Consider the following 20,062-nt stretch of genomic DNA (forward strand, 5'->3'; position numbering starts at 1 on the left):
AGAGAGAGAGAGGGTGGAGGAGATGGAGAGAGAGAGAGAGAAGGGGGATGGAGAGAGAGAGAGAGAGAGAGAGAGAGACAGAGAGAGAGAGAGAGAGAGAGAGAGAGAAAGTGTTGTAACTCATATCCAAGAATTTATGAGTAATTTAGAGGGCTGGGACTGGGGGAGGGGGAGGGGGGGGCGTATCCAGGGCCTGTCAGAAGGGAAAGTCCGGAAAAGAGACTGCAAATAAGAGAGCGTTAGATGACAAAGGGAGAAACAGCTTATTCCACAGTAAGAGAGCTGAGCAGTGTAAGATCATGAGACTGAAACGGGATAATCATGAGAGGAGAGCCTGGCATGGCCGCCAGCTGGAAGGTCTACAGGAACTACGTATCGAGTCAGTGAATATGGCAGAGCAAGAGAGCGCGCTCGCACTCGAGCAGCAGCGACTTACAAAGGACTCTTCGTAATGGAGGTACTCCGGCGCCGGCTGCGGTCGGGGGTCGGGGGGCGGCGACCCCCGGGGGAAGGCCCTGTCGTCGCGGCTGCGGGCGTCGGCGCGGACGTCCCATTCGCCCGCCCACAGGTCCATGATGGAGCCCAGCTTGGTCGCCGACGCCAGGCCGGCGCCCACGCTGTGCGGCTCGGCCTCCACGCTGCCCGCGGGCGCCGAGGCCCTGTGGGCGAGGTGCTTCCCCCGCGCGGCGTCGTCGCGCTCCTCGTCCGAGCGCGCCCGCGGGTGGTGGGCGCTCGGCACCTTCAGGTAGTTCATGGCGTCGCCCAACTCGTCCCTGTAATTGGGGGGCGACGGTGACTTGGGGTCCTCGCTCTTGGTGACGATGATGGCGGGCAGCGACCAGAGGCGCGGCCGCGGCGGCGGCGGCGACATGTCCCGCATCCCCACGTGCTCCAGCTGCACGGAGCTCCGCGGCGCCGTCAGCCGCGGCCGCCACTGCGCCCGCAGGATGGCCGCGGCTGAGGCCCTGGTGCCTCTGGCCGGAGGGCGCGGCGTGCCTGGGGACGGACATGGCGGTGGCGGCGACGGCGACGACGCAGAAGGTGGTGGTGGCGACGTCCGTTGGCGGTACGCGGCGGCGTTGCGTCGGTTCTTGGCGTGCGTGAGCTCGAAACTCTCGTTCTTGTCGTCGTCGATGTGGTCGTAGGGGCCGCCGTGCTCCAGGCGGGCCTTGTGCAGCAAGAACTGGCGAAGGTCGTGCGACGTCCACGTGTAGCTTTCGCGCCGCAGGTCGTGGTCCACGGCGCGCCCGTGGCGAATCCCGCACGCCCGCAGGCGCTCCACGATGGTCTGCACGGCGTTGCAGCCGCCTTCCTTGGGCGTGTCCTCGCCCTCGCTCTCCGTGTTCTCCACCTCGCTCTCGCTCAGGCACTTGTCGGTGTCTGGCTCGTCCTCGACGCTGTCGTCGCGCCACACCAGCGACTCCCACAGCGCCTCGGCCTCAGCCTGGTCCACCGCGAAGGCAGCGGCGGCGGCGGCGTCATCGACGTCGTCGTCGTCATAGTGCACGTGGATGCGGTCGGGGTTGAGCAGCGTGTCGTCCGACGTGGTGACCTTCTGCAGGCTGGGCAGCGGGTCGGCGTCGTACAGCGACACGTCCTCCTCGGAGTGCGCGTCCTTCAGCTTGTACCTGTGGCGCCGACGCCGCCGCCAGTTCCACCAGCGGCGTCCGTTGCCCCGCTGCTCACTCATCGCGGCGGCGAGTCTCGGATCTCTCGCGGGCGCTCGGCAGGGCAGTCGACGAGCGCAACAACGCCCAACTAACGGCGGGCGAATTCGAAACCTCTACTTACAGATATATTTACATTCATATTCCCCGAAGGTCAATATGTACACGCGGAAAGGAAAACGAAGTGTGTTTTCGAAGGCCAATCAGGGCGACGCGGACCGGAGGCCCTCTCTCATCGGATGCTCACAGTCGTCCACATCAAAATGCATTCTCGTTGCTCCGGTTCCAGGAATGGCTACGAGCTACTGGTTCCTGAGCGAATAAACGTTGTCCCGGCTGGGCGACTTGGCAGAAGAGAGGATGAGCAAAAGTCAACCAAAAAACGGTAAATTACCAAACTTCGCAGAACAACAATTTACCCGAAAGTTCAACATCGTTCCAACACTTTAAACGTTATAACAACAGGGTCAAAAACATCAACAATCGCATGTAGATAAAACTAATGGATGGAGTTTCGGTGAAAGTGCGAGCGAGCGACAGACCAGCTGATTGCGCCTATCGACTCCACCCTATTGCCGAGGCCTAAGCGGTTTAAGACCTCCAAAAGTAATCAGGGAGGGAGATAAAACCCAGCCGCCGTCGCACATTAATCGGGTGAAAGTAAAAACACGTGGCTTCCCCACGGACTCTAAAGTGCTGTCACCTGCCCCGGCGAGACAAAATAAACGTACATTTTCTCCGCCCGGAAGGTCGGCCTTGAGTGATAGCGCGACCTTGTTACTCGTGTATTATCAACTTTTCTTGTTCTCACTCCAGCGGCGCCTCGGTTGCGTAACGCCGAGGCCTCGCGACCAGCGTGTGTGCGAGGCAGTCGGTCAGCCGGGCGCGTGTCCGAGGGCCATGACGACCGCCGGGCGACCTCTCGGCAGCGGGCTCCGCGAGGGCCTACGGCGGGAGAGGAAGGCCTCCCGACGTCAGAGCGAGGGCCGCGGCTGCACGAGGGAGGGGCTTCCGCGTCGCTGGTCGGGGAAGGACCGCCCACGACCCTGGCATGGGGTGGACGCGGGCGTGGACGGCGCGTAGCTCGGAGGGCGTGCGCGCGAGGGGGGGAAGGGGTACGTAATGGGCGGCGTGAAAAGAGTCACGGGCGAGAGGCATGGGCGGGACGGCGCCACCACACAGCGTGTCCGCCAGGATTCCGTTGATCTGCAGGTCGAGCTGGACATCTGCTGGCGCTTCTCTCGAAGACAATTCCTTTTCGAAGGCAGCGGCGGGAGGTCCTGCTCCCAGCTGTGTCCTCAGCACAAAGGCGCCTCGCTGGCGATTCCCACGTGACTCACTGGCCTCCTGTGACTCCCTCGCCGAGTCGGATGCGGTCGCCGCGACGCCCAAGCTCCTTCCGCGAAAGGTAATCAATAGCACTTGGCCCTTTGGCCTAGTCGCAACTGCATCGTCCGGGCATTCCACGTGGCGGTCGGCGCCCTTCGCGAGGGCAGGGCGGGCACGCGGGCACCTGTGCTCGCGGAGGGCAGAGGCAAGCAGGGGGAGGGCGGGGGAGGACCGAGGGAGGCCGGCGGGAAGGGGGCGTGCGGGCGAGGGCGTGGGTGCGGGTGGAACGGAGGCTGAAGTAAGGCACAAGAAACGCTGGGTCGGAGCCACAGGAGCTTCCTACCACCTCGCCGCCGCACTCGCCGGGGGGTCTCGTCTCGGAGGGCGAGGAGGGGGGGCAGGGGGGAAAGGGAGGGTCCACAGTCCACTCCCTTAACGAAGAACCATCCTCGGACGCCCCCTAACGCGCCCCCGTCAACATTCCTCGGTCACTCGGGATTTTTCGCTGTTTTCGGCTCGTCACAGTCCCGAGGGCAGCGGATCGACACGGCTCGCACTTCACTGCCGGGCTAATCGACCTCGAATCTATTCCCACAGCGCTTTCCCTCTCTTACTTGTACACAAAGCGTTCGATCCTCTATGTCTCCGGGAGCACTTGGAGGATCAGACCCCCTTCCTCTCGTCCCATCCTCACTCGAGGACGACCGGAACCTCCCCCTAATCCACTCGGTTTGGTTCGCCGATCGTCCGCCCTAGCGCTGCGGCCATGGGGGCACCGCCGAGCCGAATCCGGGCACAATCACTCCCTAATCCGCACACAATCGCCGCAGAATCACAAGGAGAAGCCGCAGCGCTCTTCCGCTGGGATATCGGAGGTGGAGGCCGGGATCGAACCGGTGCAGGCCACACACATGCCAAAGGGTAGGTCGCCGCTCCGGCCACTGCAGTCTGCTCGAAGGCCGCTCCACAGACCAAAGTTCGCGGCCATAATATCCACACACACAAACAAACAAACAAACAAGCACAAACGTTCTATCGACAGGGAAACAGGTTCAAACGTCCACGCGATGCGTCTCGCATGTAAACAAACAAACAAAAACGACTCGCAACATCAGAATCGGAGAGTCCTCTTGGTCCTCTTTAATCTTTCTATTTCTTTCTCTCCTTCGTCCTCTCCCCGCTATCCGGTCGAGAGAGTCGGGCTGGCCAGAGTGCGTGCGGCCGAGAGGTGTGTGAGGGAGCACCGCGTTCGCACACCCGCCACCCTGAACGCTCCACCGCTGACTAAAGCTTTGATCTGCCACCCCGAGAACCTGGACTCCCGCTCCACCTCGCCTCCTCCTTCCTCCTCCTCCTCCTTTTCGTCCTTCTCCTCCTCCTCCTCCTTTTCGACCTTCTCCTCCTCCTCCATTTCGTCCTTTTCCTCCGCCTTCCTTCTCCTCCTCTTCCTTTTTGTCCTCCTCCATTTCGTCCTCCTCCTCCTCCTCGCCTCAGCCTTTATCAGCCATTTCTCCCTCTCCTTCCATGCGAAAAGGGAGGAAGGCGGTGAAGCGGGAAGGCAAGAGACAATGACGACGCGAATTCTCCAAAGGAAGAAAAAAAATTGCGTGTGGATAAGCCGATTTCAAGAAGCAAGAGAAAAATCATTAATCATCAGAACAAAATCGCCGCGCTGTCTCTTTATCGGGAATGACACTGCTTGCGGATACCCCGAGGCCGTTCCTCCACCGCCCGCTCAAACGCGCCCGGATTTCCTGCCACGACCGCCCGCTTTCGGAGACGCCGCCGCCCCTCTCCAGGCAAGCACCGAAAGCACCCAACCCATCCCTCCCCCTCTCTCCCCCCGAGCGGAGCCGAAGTCACCGCGGAAAAGCACGAAAACACACCTGATAAAAGGACGAGACTGACGGGAATTCACCGGGCTTACGAAAAGAGAAAAAGAATAAAAAGAAGAGAAGAAAAGAATAACTCCGGGTTCATTTCAGGTACCGTGAAATGAGCAGGCGTCATCTCACGCGGCGTGAGTGCGCTTGCATGACGCTGTGCAACACGGCCGCCTTCGATCTATGGCTCGCAACTTTTGCAAAATCCCGTCCATGTTGATGGGCGAAGTGTTGCAATAAAACGCATCTCCTTTCCCATTTATAAGCAAGTCTGCCCTGATCACAAGGCTTAGCAGAGATTACTAGCGAGTGAAAGAAGCGGGGAGGAGGAGGGAGGAGGGAAGAGGGGGGGAGGGTGAGCGTGGAGGGGATGCGGGGAGGAGGAGCGGAAGGGGGAGGGGGAACCGGGGAAGGTGGAACGGTGATCGGGGAAAGGGAAGGGAGGGGAGGGGGGGGGGGAGGGAGGAGGAAGAGGTAACCTGTCCCCTTCCGTCTTAAAGGGAAGATTAGAAAAAAATAAAAATAAAGAAATGATATTAAAACACACGAGGCTACATCTACGTCATCGCTGTCACGCGAATCTGGAAAAGGGAGTGGCGGGGACACTGGGGCGGACTCGTGACGGACGCCCTTTCGGTGGCCATGGGTGGGGGTGGGAGGGAGAGGGAAAGGAGAGGGGAAGGGGAAGGAGGGGGAGAAGAGAGGAAGGAAAGGGGAGGGAGAGGGAAAGGAGAGGGGAAGGGGAAGGAGGGGGAGAAGGAAGAAGGGGAGGGAGAGGGAAAGGAGAGGGGAAGGGGAAGGAGGGGGAGAAGGAAGAAGGGGGAGGGGAGAAAGAAGAGGGAGGTGGGAGAGAGTATGTGCTTGTAGTCTGTATAAGTGTTTAACCGAGAAAAATGCAAATAAAATAAGCGAGGAAGTGTGTACTCGCGAGTGTGTGCACAAGCACTCGCTAGCTAACCTGTGCGTGCGTGCGTGCGTTCGTGTGCGTCGCATTCCCCAGGTAGGCAATCATCGCGTCCAGCCCCTCCCACGCCCACACTCCCCCGCCCACGCCAGCGGACCTTCGCCCACGCTGCCTGACCCTCGAAAAAGTTCCTGTCGACGACTCCCTTTCCTCCCAGGGCCGTCGACGCCATCAGGTCTTGCGATTTATGAAAACCTTGCGATCCTGCCTTCCGACCAGCATGATCATTATGCGAATCCTACGATCTTATCTTGCGAAATTCAACACTGCACGATTCCTATGATCATGTCTTACGATCGCCCACATCTTCCGAATCTTACGATCCTTTACGATTATTGATACTTTACGATCTGATTCTTTCCCGACCTTATCTTGCGATCGGTCAGTATCATAACGCATTCCTTGATCTTAAACCGCATTTCCTTTCGCCAACAAGTCACAGGGAATTCAAATTTTATTACAACAACAAGTCACAAGGAAGAAATCCAAACCAAAAAAACCCAAGCATTTCCCGTCCCCGCCCACCTCCCCCTACCCCCCCCCTCAAAAAAAAAAAAAAAAAAAAAAAAAAAAAAAAAAAAAAACTCTTTCAAGAGACTCGCCGGCTGACGAAGTGCTTGCAAGGGAGGAACCCCAAGAAACCTTGCAAGAACCTGTCGACTTTCACGCGATTCCTTGCAGCAAGCTTCCCTCCAGAATCCGCGTCTCACCTGCCCACTACCACCCCCCTCCTCCCCCCTTCCCCCCTCCCCTTCCCCTCCCCCACCCCCTCCGCTCGACCTCTGATCCCTCTCGACAAACTGTATTCAAGTCTTCCCCCCTTCCTCCCCCCACCCCCTCCGCTCGACCTCTGATCCCTCTCGACAAACTGTATTCAAGTCACAGAACGGGTCGAGATCGAGGTCGATACGCCAGCCCGGGACCCCGTCGACCTAGAGAGCGTCACTGGGCACTCTTATTTACACTTTTCTATTATCATCATTAGTTCATTTCCCTTTTTTTTACGTTTGGAAGGTCGCCAGATTCAGGGGGGGAGGGGGGAGGGAATAGCAAGGAATGACCTCACTAATTTGAACAAAGCAATAAGGAAAAAATAGAGAGAAATTGGAAAAATGGATAAATGGATTGAAGGGAGAAAGAACAATATTAAATGATAAATGGTATTGAGGGGAGAAAACAGAGAGAGAGAGAGAGAGAGAGAGAGAGAGAGAGAGAGAGAGAGAGAGAAAGAGGACGAGAAAGAGAACGAGAAAGAGAAGAAGAGAAAGAGAAGAAGAGAAAGAGAAGAAGAGAAAGAGAACGAGAAAGAGAACGAGAAAGAGAACGAGAAAGAGAGAGAGAGAGAGAGAGAGAGAGAGAGAGAGAGAGAGAGAGAGAGAGAGAGAGAGAGAGAGAGAGAGAGAGAGAGAGCCAGCCGTGCCGCGGCGACGACAGCCTGGCTTACATCAACACCACCTGTCACCGCCACACTCGCCAACACCGGTACACCACTTCAACACCAATACCAAGAGCGAAATTCTTCTTCATACCACACAACACACACAAAATACCAGATCACATAATCTACCTTCTCCCCAACCCCGTCTAATCCCCACCCTAACAATACCAGAGAAGCATTCATACCACATACCAGGCAACATATCCGAATACCAGCCCTTCCACCTCTCACAACACCAGCATACCACAATACACCAAACACCACACAACGCAATACCAGATACCCTATAACACAATACCACAGCGCCACAATACCAGATACCCGATAATACAATACCCCATACCAGATACCACAGCGTCATAATACCAGATACCACAATACCATAGCGCCATACCATACAACACAATACCCCATACCAGATACCACAATACCACAGCGCCATGATACCAAATACCACAATACCCCATACCAGATCCCACAATACCAAACACCACACCTACCCCTCTCTCCCTCCCCCTCCCCCCCTACCCCTCGCTCGACACCGCAAGAGGGCGCCGTAGAGAGAGAGAGAGAGAGAGAGAGAGAGAGAGAGAGAGAGAGAGAGAGAGAGAGAGAGAGAGAGAGAGAGAGAGAGAGAGAGAGAGAGAGAGAGAGAGAGAGTAGCGAGGTTAAACAAAATATTGACCAGAAACACGCCGTTTACTGCTTGGGACCCTCCCGAGCTGCGGCGCGACGGGGGGAGGGGGGGAGGGGGGAGGAGAAGGGAGAGGAGGGGTAGATGTGGTGTTTGGTATTGTGGGGATCTGGTATGGGGTGTGTTGTGATTAACAGGGTATCTGGTATCGAGGAGGAGGGGGAGTGGAGAAGGGGAGGGGGGATTGGGTAAGGGGAAGTGGGGAGTGGGGGAGGGAAAGGGGGAGTGGGGAGGGGATTGGGGAAGGGGGATTGGAGAGTGTGAAGTGGGGATTGGGGAGGGGGAGTGGGAAGGGGGAAGTGGGGAGGGAGGGGGACTTCCGATCACCACGCATAAAAAATCGATAAAAGAAAAATATATATACGAAAGATAATTTGCGGTTCTCTTATGGCGACCTCTATTTACAGGCCCTGGGGATAGGCCTATGGTGTTGAGGTGTTGCAAGGGAGGTTAAAAAAAAGAGTGGGATTTGGCGCGCTGGCTTCTTACCGCTCTACCGCAAAGCGTGGCTGTGCGGTCACCAGCTGGGGATTTTTTTTTTTTTTTTTTTGCATTTATAGGATGGCATAACGGGGTCGTTTAGGCAGCGGAAAGTGCGGTGGACGGGGGGGGGGCACGCGCCCATAGACCTCTCCTCCTCTTCCTCTCCCTCTTCTCTTTTCTTCCTCCCTCTTTACTCCTCCTCTCCCTCCCTCTTCTCTTTTCTTCCTCCCTCTTTACTCCTCCTCCTCTTCTCCTTCCTCCAACGCGCTCTGTCGCCAGACTATCTATGTTTTGTTATTTATTTTCTCCTTTATTTGTCTATTTCCTTGTCTATGCCCTCTGTTTTCTGACTACATACACGCACGCGCAAAGAACGCATAGACGAATACATGTGCACCCGTAATGCGACCCCCACCCCCATGCCCCCTTCCCCCCTCCCCCCAAAATCCGACCCCCCCGCATGACCCGTGACCCCCCCCCCCCTACCCCCCCCCCTTCCCGCGCGCCACGAGGAAGGAGCCGCCATGGCTTCCGTCTCACCGGCCGGCCAGATAACGGCGGCCAGGTTAAAATTTGGAAAACCAGTGTCGAAATGAGTCCCTGAGTGGGGGAGAGAAATGAAAGTGGATATGTACCAATCCGTGGCGCCGAGAACGGCCTGTGGATTGCAAGAGAGGTGGAAATAAGTGAACACATCTTACACATTTCACTCGAGATCAATTACACATCCAGCACACATTGATGCTTCATCACGCGTTCAGGAGGGGATACGTGCGCACTTAAAGTCGAAACTCGTGTTTAAATATCGTTAATGCCTTTACCGAAAGCAGCCTTAAAAGAAGATAATTGTTAAACTATCTATTATCTTATTGGGAGAAAATAATTTCCCAAGGAGAAAACTTTTACGTTTCCTCAAGCACATAAAACCCAAGTTCACGCACGCGCATCCGAACACGCTCGCGGTTTTTTGCAATCGTCTGCACAAAGAGAGAAAAGGCAATAAAAGAAAGAGGGAATCATATTCACGCACACACACACACACACACACACACACACACACACACACACACACACACACACACACCCGCACACACACACACACACCTGCACACACACACACACACACCCACACCCACACACACACAAAACACACACAATGCACACTCTCAACCCCCAACAAACAAAACCAAAACCACAATACAATTCTCGATGACAACATTTATCTACTATTTATGTTTACCCCCCTCCCCCCCCACCCCCTCCCCCCGTCACCCCCCACCCCCTACCCTCCTACCCCCTACCCTCTCCCCCCCACCCCCTACCCTCCTCCCCCCCACACCCCTACCCTCTCCCCCCACCCCCTACCCCCTACCCCCTACCCTCTCCCCCCCTCCCCCTACCCTCTCCCCTCTCCCCCTCACCCCCTCCCCCCTCTCCCCCTCCCGAGCGAACACCTGGCAACAACAACAGGTGACAGGTGACTAACAGGTCGCACTGGCGCCAGTCATACCCGCTCCTCGCCGCCGCTGCCGCCGCCGCCGGGGCAAAACAGCTGCTTTCACTCCAAAACAGAAATAAAAGCGGACGTGTAAACAAAGAAAGATGAATAGACAGAATGAACAGATGTGATAAATGATGAGAAAATGGAGAAAACGGGGAAAATATCTAATTCCGATAAAATACAAAACACAAAACAAATTTAATAAACTAATGAATAAGCAAAAAATAAAGAAATTCTAAAAGCTATGAACAGATGTGATAAATGCGAGAAAATGAAGAAAACGGGGAAAATATCTAATTCCGAAAAAATATATGAAACAAAACAAATTCAATAAACTAATAAATAAACACAAAAAATAAAGATATACTAAAAGCTATAAACAAAAAATCGGCAAATAAGTAGAACAAGTGAAACTACTAGATAAAAAATACGGGAAAATTACTTGACCAAACCTGAAAATATTAGTTTCTAAAATATTAGTAAAAAAAAGAATATATATACACATATATTTACAAAATATTTATGACACGAACGGAAAGAATAAATAAAAATGCAATTTCTAAAATATTAGTAAAAATAAACAAAACATATAAACATTATAAGATCAGTCTTTAAGACAAAATAAAAAATAATAACACAATAATAACATTAACTAGAACAATAAATAATAATAATGATAATAATAATAATAATAACAATAGTGATGATGATAATAATAATAATAATAATAATAATAATAATAATAATAATAATAATAATAATAATAATAATAATAATAATAATAATAATAATAATAATAATAATAATATTAATAATAATAATGAAAATAATAATAATGATAATAGTAATAATAATGAAAATAATAATAATGATAATAGTAATAATAATAATGATAATAATAATGATAATAGTAATAATAATGATAGTAATAATAATGATACTAATAATAATGATACTAATAATAATGATACTACTACTAATAATGATACTACTACTACTACTACTACTAATAATAATAATAATAATAATAATAATGATAATAAAGCACAAGAGCCATCCAGGTCGCACCAGCGCCCGCCCGGTGACCGCGACCCGCGCCCGCCCATGCGAGGGCGCTGACGTAAGCACTCCCTCGCCGCCTGATAATCACCGAGTATTAATCACCTAATCCTCCCTCCCCCCCCTCCTCTTACTCCCCCACTCCCCTTACTCCCCAACTCCGCCAACCCCCTCACTCCCCCACTCCCCCACTCCGCCTTAACCCCCCCCCTCCCCCCACACCCCAATCCGCCAACCCCCCCACTCCCCACACACACCCACTCTCCCCAACTCCCCCCCTTCCCCACTTCCCCACTCCGCCAACCCCCCCCACTCCCCCTACTCCTTAGCCAACCCCCCCCACTCCCCCACTCCCCTTACTCCGCCAACCCCCCCACTTCCCCAACTCCCCCCCCTTCCCCACACCCACCCACTCCCCCCCCCTCCCTCCTCTTACTCCCCCCACTCCGCCAACCCCCCCACTCCCCCACTCCCCCACACACACCCCAACCCCCCCCCCCACTCCCCCCACTTTCAAGGGAACATCACTCAGCGGAACACTTTCAACCGCACAGGAAAATATAATTGAGCTCTGTGGACCGTATAGTAATTAATAAAAGTAAAGGTTAATAGTAATTATGACGATAACAATAGAACATGTGGTGATGATGATGATGATGATGATGATGTTATAATGATGATACTGATAATGATAAAAATAATAGTGATGATGACGATTGGTGGCGGTAGTGATGATGATACAGATGGTTGATGATGATGAAGGAATAATATTAATGATAATGATAATGGAAATAATGATGATGATGATCTCATAATGATGATGATAATGATACTGATAATGATGATGATTATGATAATTATAATGATAATGATAACGATAACAACAACATCAATCACAATAATAATCAATAACATCATCACCACCATCATCATAATAATAAGAAAAATAGGAATCAATAAATAGTAAAACCAGATTAAAGGTATCCCTCAAAGACCCTTCTCTCCCTCCCTCCCTTCCCTTCCCTTCCCTTCCCCCCTCCTTCCTTCCTTCCTTCCTTCCTTCCTTCCTTCCTTCCTTCCTTCCTTCCTTCCTTCCCTTCCTTCCTCCCTCCCTCCCTCCCTCCCTCCCTCCCTCCCTCCCTCCCTCCCTCCCTCCCTCCCTCCTCCTCCCTCCCTCCCTCCCTCCCTCCCTCCCCTCCCCTCCCCTCCCTCCCTCCCCTCCCTCCCCTCCCCTCCCCTCCCTTCCCTTCCTCTCCCTCCCTCTCCCTCCCTCTCCCTCCCCTCCCTCTCTCCCTCTTTCCCTCCCTGGCGATTTCCAAATTCCTGCGCCGGTCACGAAGGCATGGGAGGTGACTGGCGTGACCTCCGCTGCGCAACACGCCCGCAACACCACGCCCGCATCACCACGCCCGCAACACCACGCCCGCAACACCACACCCGCAACACCACGCCCGCAACACCACACCCGCAACACCACGCCCGCAACACCACGCCCGCAACACCACACCCGCAACACCACACCCGCAACACGCCCGCCCGCAACACCACGCCCGCAACACCACGCCCCCTTAACGTCCAGCGGCCGCCCATCGACGGCTGAGGCGGCGAGAGGGCGGCGGCCCACGCAGCGTGAGAGGTGTGTTCTTGGCGCCGCTGCTCGTTTGCAACACGGGCGGTTTTGCAATGCATTATTGAAGAAAGGGGAAGCTGTCAACACCTCGGCATTCCAATCATTCATATGAGATCCCATATTTGATTATCCCGGCAGTGAACATGACGATAAACTTTAGAGTGAAAATATTATCGAAAGATCTTCACGCTAACCTTAGTAAATATCTCTTACCAGGCACAAAAATGGGGTCAAGATTATGTAATTAAATGTATGCAATGAAAGCTCCCATCACCAGTTCTAGAAACAAAGTTAGAACAAATATATAAGTGAAAGTTAAAGCAAAAAAAAAAAAAAGGTACCGTTATGTAGATACTCGCTTGACACCATCAACTGCACAACGGCGGACAAGCGCTCAAAAATGATAACAAACCGAGAGAAAAAAAAACAAACAAACACACGTACACAAATATATATATTTCTTACTTCGGATAAGTGTGCCAAGTCATGACCTGATATCAAGATTATTCATGACCTGAAATTTATCCCTCGAAGGTTAATCTTGCGAAACAAATGCAATATGGAAGGCTGAAAGGAATTCGAAAATGCGCGCCATCGTTCGCGCGGGAAAACAAAAGACTGTCGCTTTAATTAAGGTCGCGCGGAGGAGCCACACCTGCTCATAAATATACAACAGGATTTGTTTTGGATGGACATATATGCATATATATCTTTCTCTGTCTTCATCTTTCTCTGTCTTCATCTTTCTCTGTCTCTCGTGCTCGCTTTTGTCATATGTATAAACAGAAGGATTGAACGCACGAACACACTTACCACGAGGAGAGGGAGGGAGGAGAAGAAAAGGAGGAATAATATTAAGAAGAATGAGAATGCGAAGGAAAAGATGAAGGAGGAGGAGAGGAGGCGGAGAAGAAGAAAAGGAAGTAGGAAATGACAATTGGAAGCAAAAGGAAAAGAATGAGAAATACAGAGAAGTGTAATGAGAAAGGGGAACACATCCTCGGAAGCCAAAGCCAAAGCCAAAAAACGGATTCGAAACAAAATCCTCAATCTGTGACGTCATCATCTGGGCATGATTGCTCCTCTCACCCAGAAGAAAAAATAAGACAAAAAGGAAGAATGAAAAGAAGAAGCAGATGAAAAATAAGAGGAAATAACGGAAGAAGACAAATGAAAGAAGGAGACAATAAAGAAGAAAAAAAAGGAAATGACAAAACATCAAGATGACAAACAATATAAAGATTTAAAAAAAAATCACAAAAAACAATAATTTCCCAATGTTCCCATAAAAATACAAGATCAACCAATAAATATATAAATGAAAAAACCCAAAAAAAACTTCTCAAACCTCAATTTCAATAGAAAAAAAAACAAAAAAGGAAAAAAAATCAACAACACTAACACGCCTTCAATTGCTTTCCCGAAGGTCGCTCTAACGAGGTCAACACTATATAAAAGTGAAAAAATAAATAAAAACGTGAAGAAACGGTTAATTCTTAAGAAATGGTGTAACTCATAATTTCACTTTTCACTCATCTTTTTTTGCTGACGAAAAAAAAACAAAAAAACGTGACTACAGATATATATGTAAATAACTATCAGCAAATAACTCGTAATACAAGTTATATTAATATACCAAAAATATGAAATAAATAAACAAATAGAAAATAAATAAAAATAACTAGCTCGTAATACAAGCTATATTAATATACCAAAAATATGAAATAAATAAACAAATAAACAAATAAAAATAATAGCTCGTAATACAAGCTATATTAATATACCAAAAATATGAAATAAATAAACAAATAGAAAATAAATAAAAATAACAAGCTCGTAATACAAGCTATATTAATATACCAAAAATGTGAAATAAATAAACAAATAAAAAATAAATAAAAATAACTAGCTCGTAATACAAGCTATATTAATATACCAAAAATATGAAATAAACAAACAAATAAAAAAATAAAAATAATAGCTCGTAATACAAGCTATATTAATATACCAAAAATATGAAATAAACAAACAAATAATAATAATAAAATAAAAATAACTAGCATATAGTCCGTATAGATTTTCTTAATCTGTGCTCTTGTGTAATGTATATGTGTATAAATAATTAGACGTACAGACGTATCTACATGTGCGTTTGTACCTGTGTGCGTAACTGAAGCACAGGCGGAAGTACAGAAGGTCACACGAGGTCGAAAGGACGAAAGAATAGTGCCATCTGGTGCCACTCGCCGCCCCTCCTCCTCTCCCTCTCCCTCTCCCCCTCCCCCTTCCCCTCCCTTTCCCCCTCCCCCTCCCTTTCCCCCTTCCTCTCCTCCTCCTTTTCCTCCTCCTCCCCCCCCTCCCTCCTCCCCCTCCCCCTCCCTTTCCCCTGCACTTCCTCTCCTCCTCCCTCCCACCCCCTCCTCCTTCCTTCTCTTCTCCTTCTTCTCCTCCCTTCTTCTCCCTCCTCCTCCTCCGCCTCCTCCTCCTCCTCCTCCTCCTCCTCCTCCTCCCTCCTCCTCACTCCTCCTCCTCCTCACTCCTCACTCCTCCTCCTCCTCACTCCTCCTCCTCCTCACTCCTCCTCCTCCTCCCTCCTCCCTCCTCCCCCCTCCCTCCTCCTTCTCCTCCTCCTCCTCCTCCTCCTCCTCGTTCCGCTCATGCCGACCTTGTTAAGAAGTGTAATTAGCGAAGGAAGAATCCATGACGGTTTGACGCCAATGATTCCTCCTCTCTCTGGTGCTGAGTTTTGCTTTCTCTTTATGTTCGTTTATTGCCTTTCTTTCTGTTTTCCTTTCTCTCATCGATGTTATTTTCTAATTGATTTATTTCATGATATTCTTCCTCCTACTCCTCCTCCTCAACTCACTCTCCCTCTCTTTCTCTTCCCTTCCCCCATAGTCACCCTTATCTGCTCTTCTCTCCCCTTCCCTTCCTCTCCTCTCCTCCCTCTCTCCTCCTCCTCCTTTCTGCTTCCCCTTCTCTTCTGGTCACTCCTCTCCTCTCTCTTTCTGCCCCCTCTCTTCTTCTTTTCCTCTTACACTTGCCTCTTCTCCCCCTCCCTCGCTTCCCCTTCCTACAATCCCCCACCTTCTCCTTCCCTCCTCGTCTTACCTTCCCCCTCAATTCCTCCTCTCTCCCCTTACTTCCCTCCCCTACTTTCTCCTCCTTCCCTACTTCCCCCTTCTCTCACCCCTCAGTTCCTCCAACATCCTCCTCACTACACCCTTCCCCCATCTCCTCCTTCCCTCTCTCCCTTCTCCCCCTTCCCCCTCCCCCTCCTCTCCCCCTCAGTCCCTCCCTTCTCCCCCTTCCCCCTCCCCCTCCTCTCCCCCCTCTGTCCCTCCCTTCCCTCCTTCCCTCCTCCCCCTCCCCCTAAGTCTCTCCCCTTCCCCCTCCCCCTCAGTCTCTCCCTTTCCCCACCTTCCCCTCAGTCCCTCCCATCCCTCCTCCCCTCATCCCATCCCTCCTCCCCCTTCCCCCTCAGTCCCTCCTTCCCCTTCCCCCCCCCTTCTCCCCCTCTCCCCCGTCGGTTCAACACGGCGCTATAGGAAACAAATGTCACGTGGTGGCATCGCCCCTCACGCGATGTCAGCTGATTAGTCAATAGCAGCGATGTCAGCTGATTAGTCAATAGCAGCCAATAGTACGCCTTCGATAACAGTGAAAATAGACGCGCTGGCAGAGTGGTTAACCAGCTTAGGGATGTGGATGGATTTATAGAAAAAAAATAGACTGGTAGATAAAGATAAACTGATAATAGACTGATGGATAATATATAATAGATAATAGATAATAATATAATAGATAATAGATAATATAATAGATAACAGATAATAATATAATAGATAATATATAATAATATAATAGATACTAGATAATAATATAATAGATAATAGACTGATAAATAGACTGATAGATGAACAGATAAACAAATAGATAGATAGAGTTAGACTGATAGAGATGGAGAGGTAGAGTGACATAGATAGACAGGTGGACTGACAGATAGATGAATGAAGGTAGACAGAAAGATAGATAAACATATGGATAGCGAGGAGAGATACTATATAGACAGAGAGGTAGAGAAGAGGAGACAGAGAGACCGATAGGTAGACTGATAGAAACAGAGATACACAGATACAGAGAGATGGAGGAAAGGACAGAAACATACAAACAAGACATAAATAAAACACAAAAAGACAGAAAAAATGCACATAACAAACACCCATACACGACAAAAAAAAACAGACACGACCCAAGGAGAACACGACCAGGAAAACAAACAAACAAACAAACAAACACACAACCAGAGAGACAAAAACAACAACAAAGAAGACAAACACGAGCAGAGCAGGGAAGGCATCTGCGTTTAATGGCCCGATTTTCCTCCTGGTGGATCGTCGTCCATTTTGGGAAACGGGGAAAGGGAAGGAAGGGGGGAGAAAGGGAAGGGAAGGAAGGGGGAGAAAGAAGGGAGGGGAAGAGGGGAGGATGGGAAGGAAGGTGGAGGGATGGGAAGGAAGGGGGAGAAAGGGTGGGAGGAAGGGGGAGGGAGGAGGAAGTAAGGGGGTGGGGGAAGAGGCAATGGTGGAAAGAGGAGAGAAAGAGGGGGTGGGAAGAGACACGATGGAAAGGGAGGGAGGAGAGAAGAGGGAGGGGAGAGCTGAAGGTGGGGGAGGAGGAAAATGGTAGGGGTTGGGGATAGGGGAAAGAAAAGGGAAATGGGGTGGGACAAGAGGACATGGGCAAGGGAGAGAAGGCAGGGTTAGGGGAGGAGGGAAGAAAGATGAGGAGAAGGAGGCAGAGAGAAGGATAGAGAAGGATGAAGAGGGGGAAGGAGGACGGGGATAGGAGAGGAAGGAAAGGTAAGAAAAGGGGACTTGAGATGGGCTGGTGGTGAAGAGGCATATGGTAGGGTGTGAAGGGAGGGAGAGAGAGGTGGGAGAAGAGGGAGAGAGAGGAGGGAGGAAGAGGGAGAGAGAGGAGGGAGGAAGAGGGAGAGAGAGGGAGTGAAGGAAGGAGAGAAAGGGGGTGGAGGTGGGGATAGGAGGGTAGGGGGGGGAGAGAAAGTGGTTTCTCTTCCGGTTTCAAGTTCTGCTGTCAACACAGGAAAATAATATCGCCTGACGATTTCGAGTGGCAGAAGGAAGGGGAAAGAGGAGGAGGAAGACAAGGAGAAAATGGTCAGAGAAAATTCAAAATAACAAAAATATGATGATAAAGACGAAGAAGAGACAGACGACAACAAAACAGATTAAAAAATCACTAACAACAACAAGATAACCAGAATATTAACAGCAGAAAATAAAACACTCCAATTAAATCAATGAAGAGAAAGAGGAAGAGGATACAAGGGGGAGAGAAAACAGGATAAAAATGGCCGAAGGACAGACGGAGGACACGGAAGAGCGTGTGAAACTGCGCTTGCATGATCCCAGGAATGCTCTCTCTCTCACACGTGGACGGAATGGAGAGTGAGGGGGGAGGAGAGGGGAGAGGGGGGAGGGGAGGGAGAGTGAGGGGGGAGGAGAGTGAGGGGTGGGGGAAGAGTGAGGGGAGGGGTGGAAGGGAGGGAGAAGGTGGACGGAATGGAGAGTGAGGGGAGAGAGGGCTCAGAGGGAGGGGAGAGTAAGGGGGAAGGGATGGAGGGAGGAGAAGAGAGGGAGATGGAGAGAAAGGGAGAGTGAGGGGGGAAGGAGGGAAGGGAGAGGGGGAGAGGAGAGGGGAAAGGGAGGAGGGGTGGAAGGGAGAGAAGGGAGGGGGAGGTGGGAAGGGAAGAGGAGAGTGAGAGTGAGGGAGAGGGTAGGGGGAAAGGGGTGGGGGGGGAGAGTGGGGAGGTGGGAGGTGTGGGAAGGAGGAGAGAGGGATGGAGGGATGGAGGGAAAGAGGGAGGGAGAGAGAGAGAGAGAGAGAGAGAGAGAGAGAGAGAGAGAGAGAGAGAGAGAGAGAGAGAGAGAGAGAGAGAGAGAGAGAGAGAGAGGAAGGGAGGGGAAGGGGGGTAGGGGGAAGGGGGAGAGGGAGGGGAAATGGAGGAGGAGGGAGAGAGAGAGAGAGAGAGGGGGGGAGAGAGTGAGGGGAGAGAGGGGAGCGGTGGGGGAGGGGGAAGGGAGGATGGATGAGACAGCAGAGGGGGGTGGGAGATGGAAGGGAGAAAGGGAGGGGAGAAGGACGGAGAAAGACAACACTAGTGCCAAAGAATGCCAGGTGGGACACAGTGCCATACACAGCCCACTTCTCACACACCGAAGGCTATCGATTCAAGGCCACCAATGCCACCTGTCAGCTGGCTTCTCCTGTATGGCACTTGCACCCCCCTCCCCACTCCCTCCCCCTCCCCTCCTCCTCCTCCCCTGGGTCCACGTGGCACCTGACGCTAGCTCGTGGCACCTGCTTTTCCTGGGCTGCCCCGGATGGCACTTCCGGGTGAGAGAAGGAAGAAGGGTAATCCTCGTCACGGAGGAGGAGAGAGAGGGAAGGAGACAGAAAGAGGAAGAAAAAAGAGGGAGAGGAGGGAGGGAAGGAGACAGGAAGAGGGAGAAAAAAGAGGGAGAGGAGGGAGGGAAGGAGTCAGGAAGAGGGAGAAAAAAGAAGGAGTGGAGAAGGGGAAAAAGTAGGGAGAGGAGGAGGAAAGGAGGGATGAAGAGGGGAGGAAAGGAGGGAAAAATAAAAGGAAAAGGGAAGATGAAGATGGGAAGAGAGGGAGGCAAAGACAGAAAAGAGGGAAGTAAGGAGGAATGGAAAAAAACAAGAGATACGATATGATAACTTTCACAGACCATCACGAAAAGGCAATAAATAACCATAGAAAGGACAAGAGCAACATATCAACAACAGAAAACAAATGACAGAGCAGACAACCGAAGGAAATTGCCTGCGGAGAGTCACACAAAAATCATTTTTTTGCCGATGGAAAAAGAGCGAAAAAATAAGAATGAAATTACAGAACAAAAACAAACACCACCAACAACAACAATAACAACAACAAAAATAACAACAACATCAACAACAAAAATAACAACAAAAATAACAACAATAACAACAACAATAACAAAAATAACAACATCAAACAACACCAACAACACCCAGCGCAACACCGGCCGCTGCCTCGCAACCCAGGCACGTCTCCGGCCGGAAATTCGGATGAGGCGAGGCAGCGGGCGTGCGGGCGTGCGGGCGCGCGGGCGGGCGGGCGGGAGCAGCCCCCTGCAACGGCGCTATAAACATGAGAGATACCCGCTATCAGGGCGAGGACACAGCTCCAGGGCGGCGGCGTGGGGGGGGGGGGGAGAGGCCGGGGAGGCGCTGCCTGGGGCCCGGAGGAGGAAGGAGGGAGGGAGGGGAGGGAGGACGGGGCGCCTTCCCTGGGGCCGAGGGGAGGGGGAAAGGGAAAAGGAAAAGGGGGGGAAAGGGAAAAAGG

At 51.3% G+C, this 20,062-nt stretch overlaps 1 protein-coding gene across 10 annotated transcripts in view; it reads right to left on the reverse strand.

Annotated features, from left to right (window-relative positions):
* The window catches only part of LOC113803559 (chloride channel protein 2), a 215,969-nt gene that overhangs the window by 50,504 nt on the left and 145,403 nt on the right, over positions 1-20,062 (reverse strand). For 4 of the 10 annotated variants that reach the window (XM_070136970.1, XM_070136969.1, XM_070136968.1 and 1 more), the window contains exon 1: positions 437-4,285. The exons of 4 other annotated variants lie outside the window; for them this stretch is intronic. In XM_070136970.1, coding sequence (XP_069993071.1) covers positions 437-1,690 — 1,254 coding nt within the window. In that variant the 5' untranslated portion in view covers positions 1,691-4,285. Of the gene's footprint in view, positions 1-436; positions 4,286-20,062 lie in introns of those variants that run through there. 2 more of the 10 variants (XM_070136972.1, XM_070136971.1) reach the window with 1 other exon arrangement.

Source organism: Penaeus vannamei, chromosome 22 (assembly GCF_042767895.1).
Source record: "Penaeus vannamei isolate JL-2024 chromosome 22, ASM4276789v1, whole genome shotgun sequence".
NCBI classification, from domain to species: Eukaryota; Metazoa; Arthropoda; class Malacostraca; order Decapoda; family Penaeidae; genus Penaeus; species Penaeus vannamei.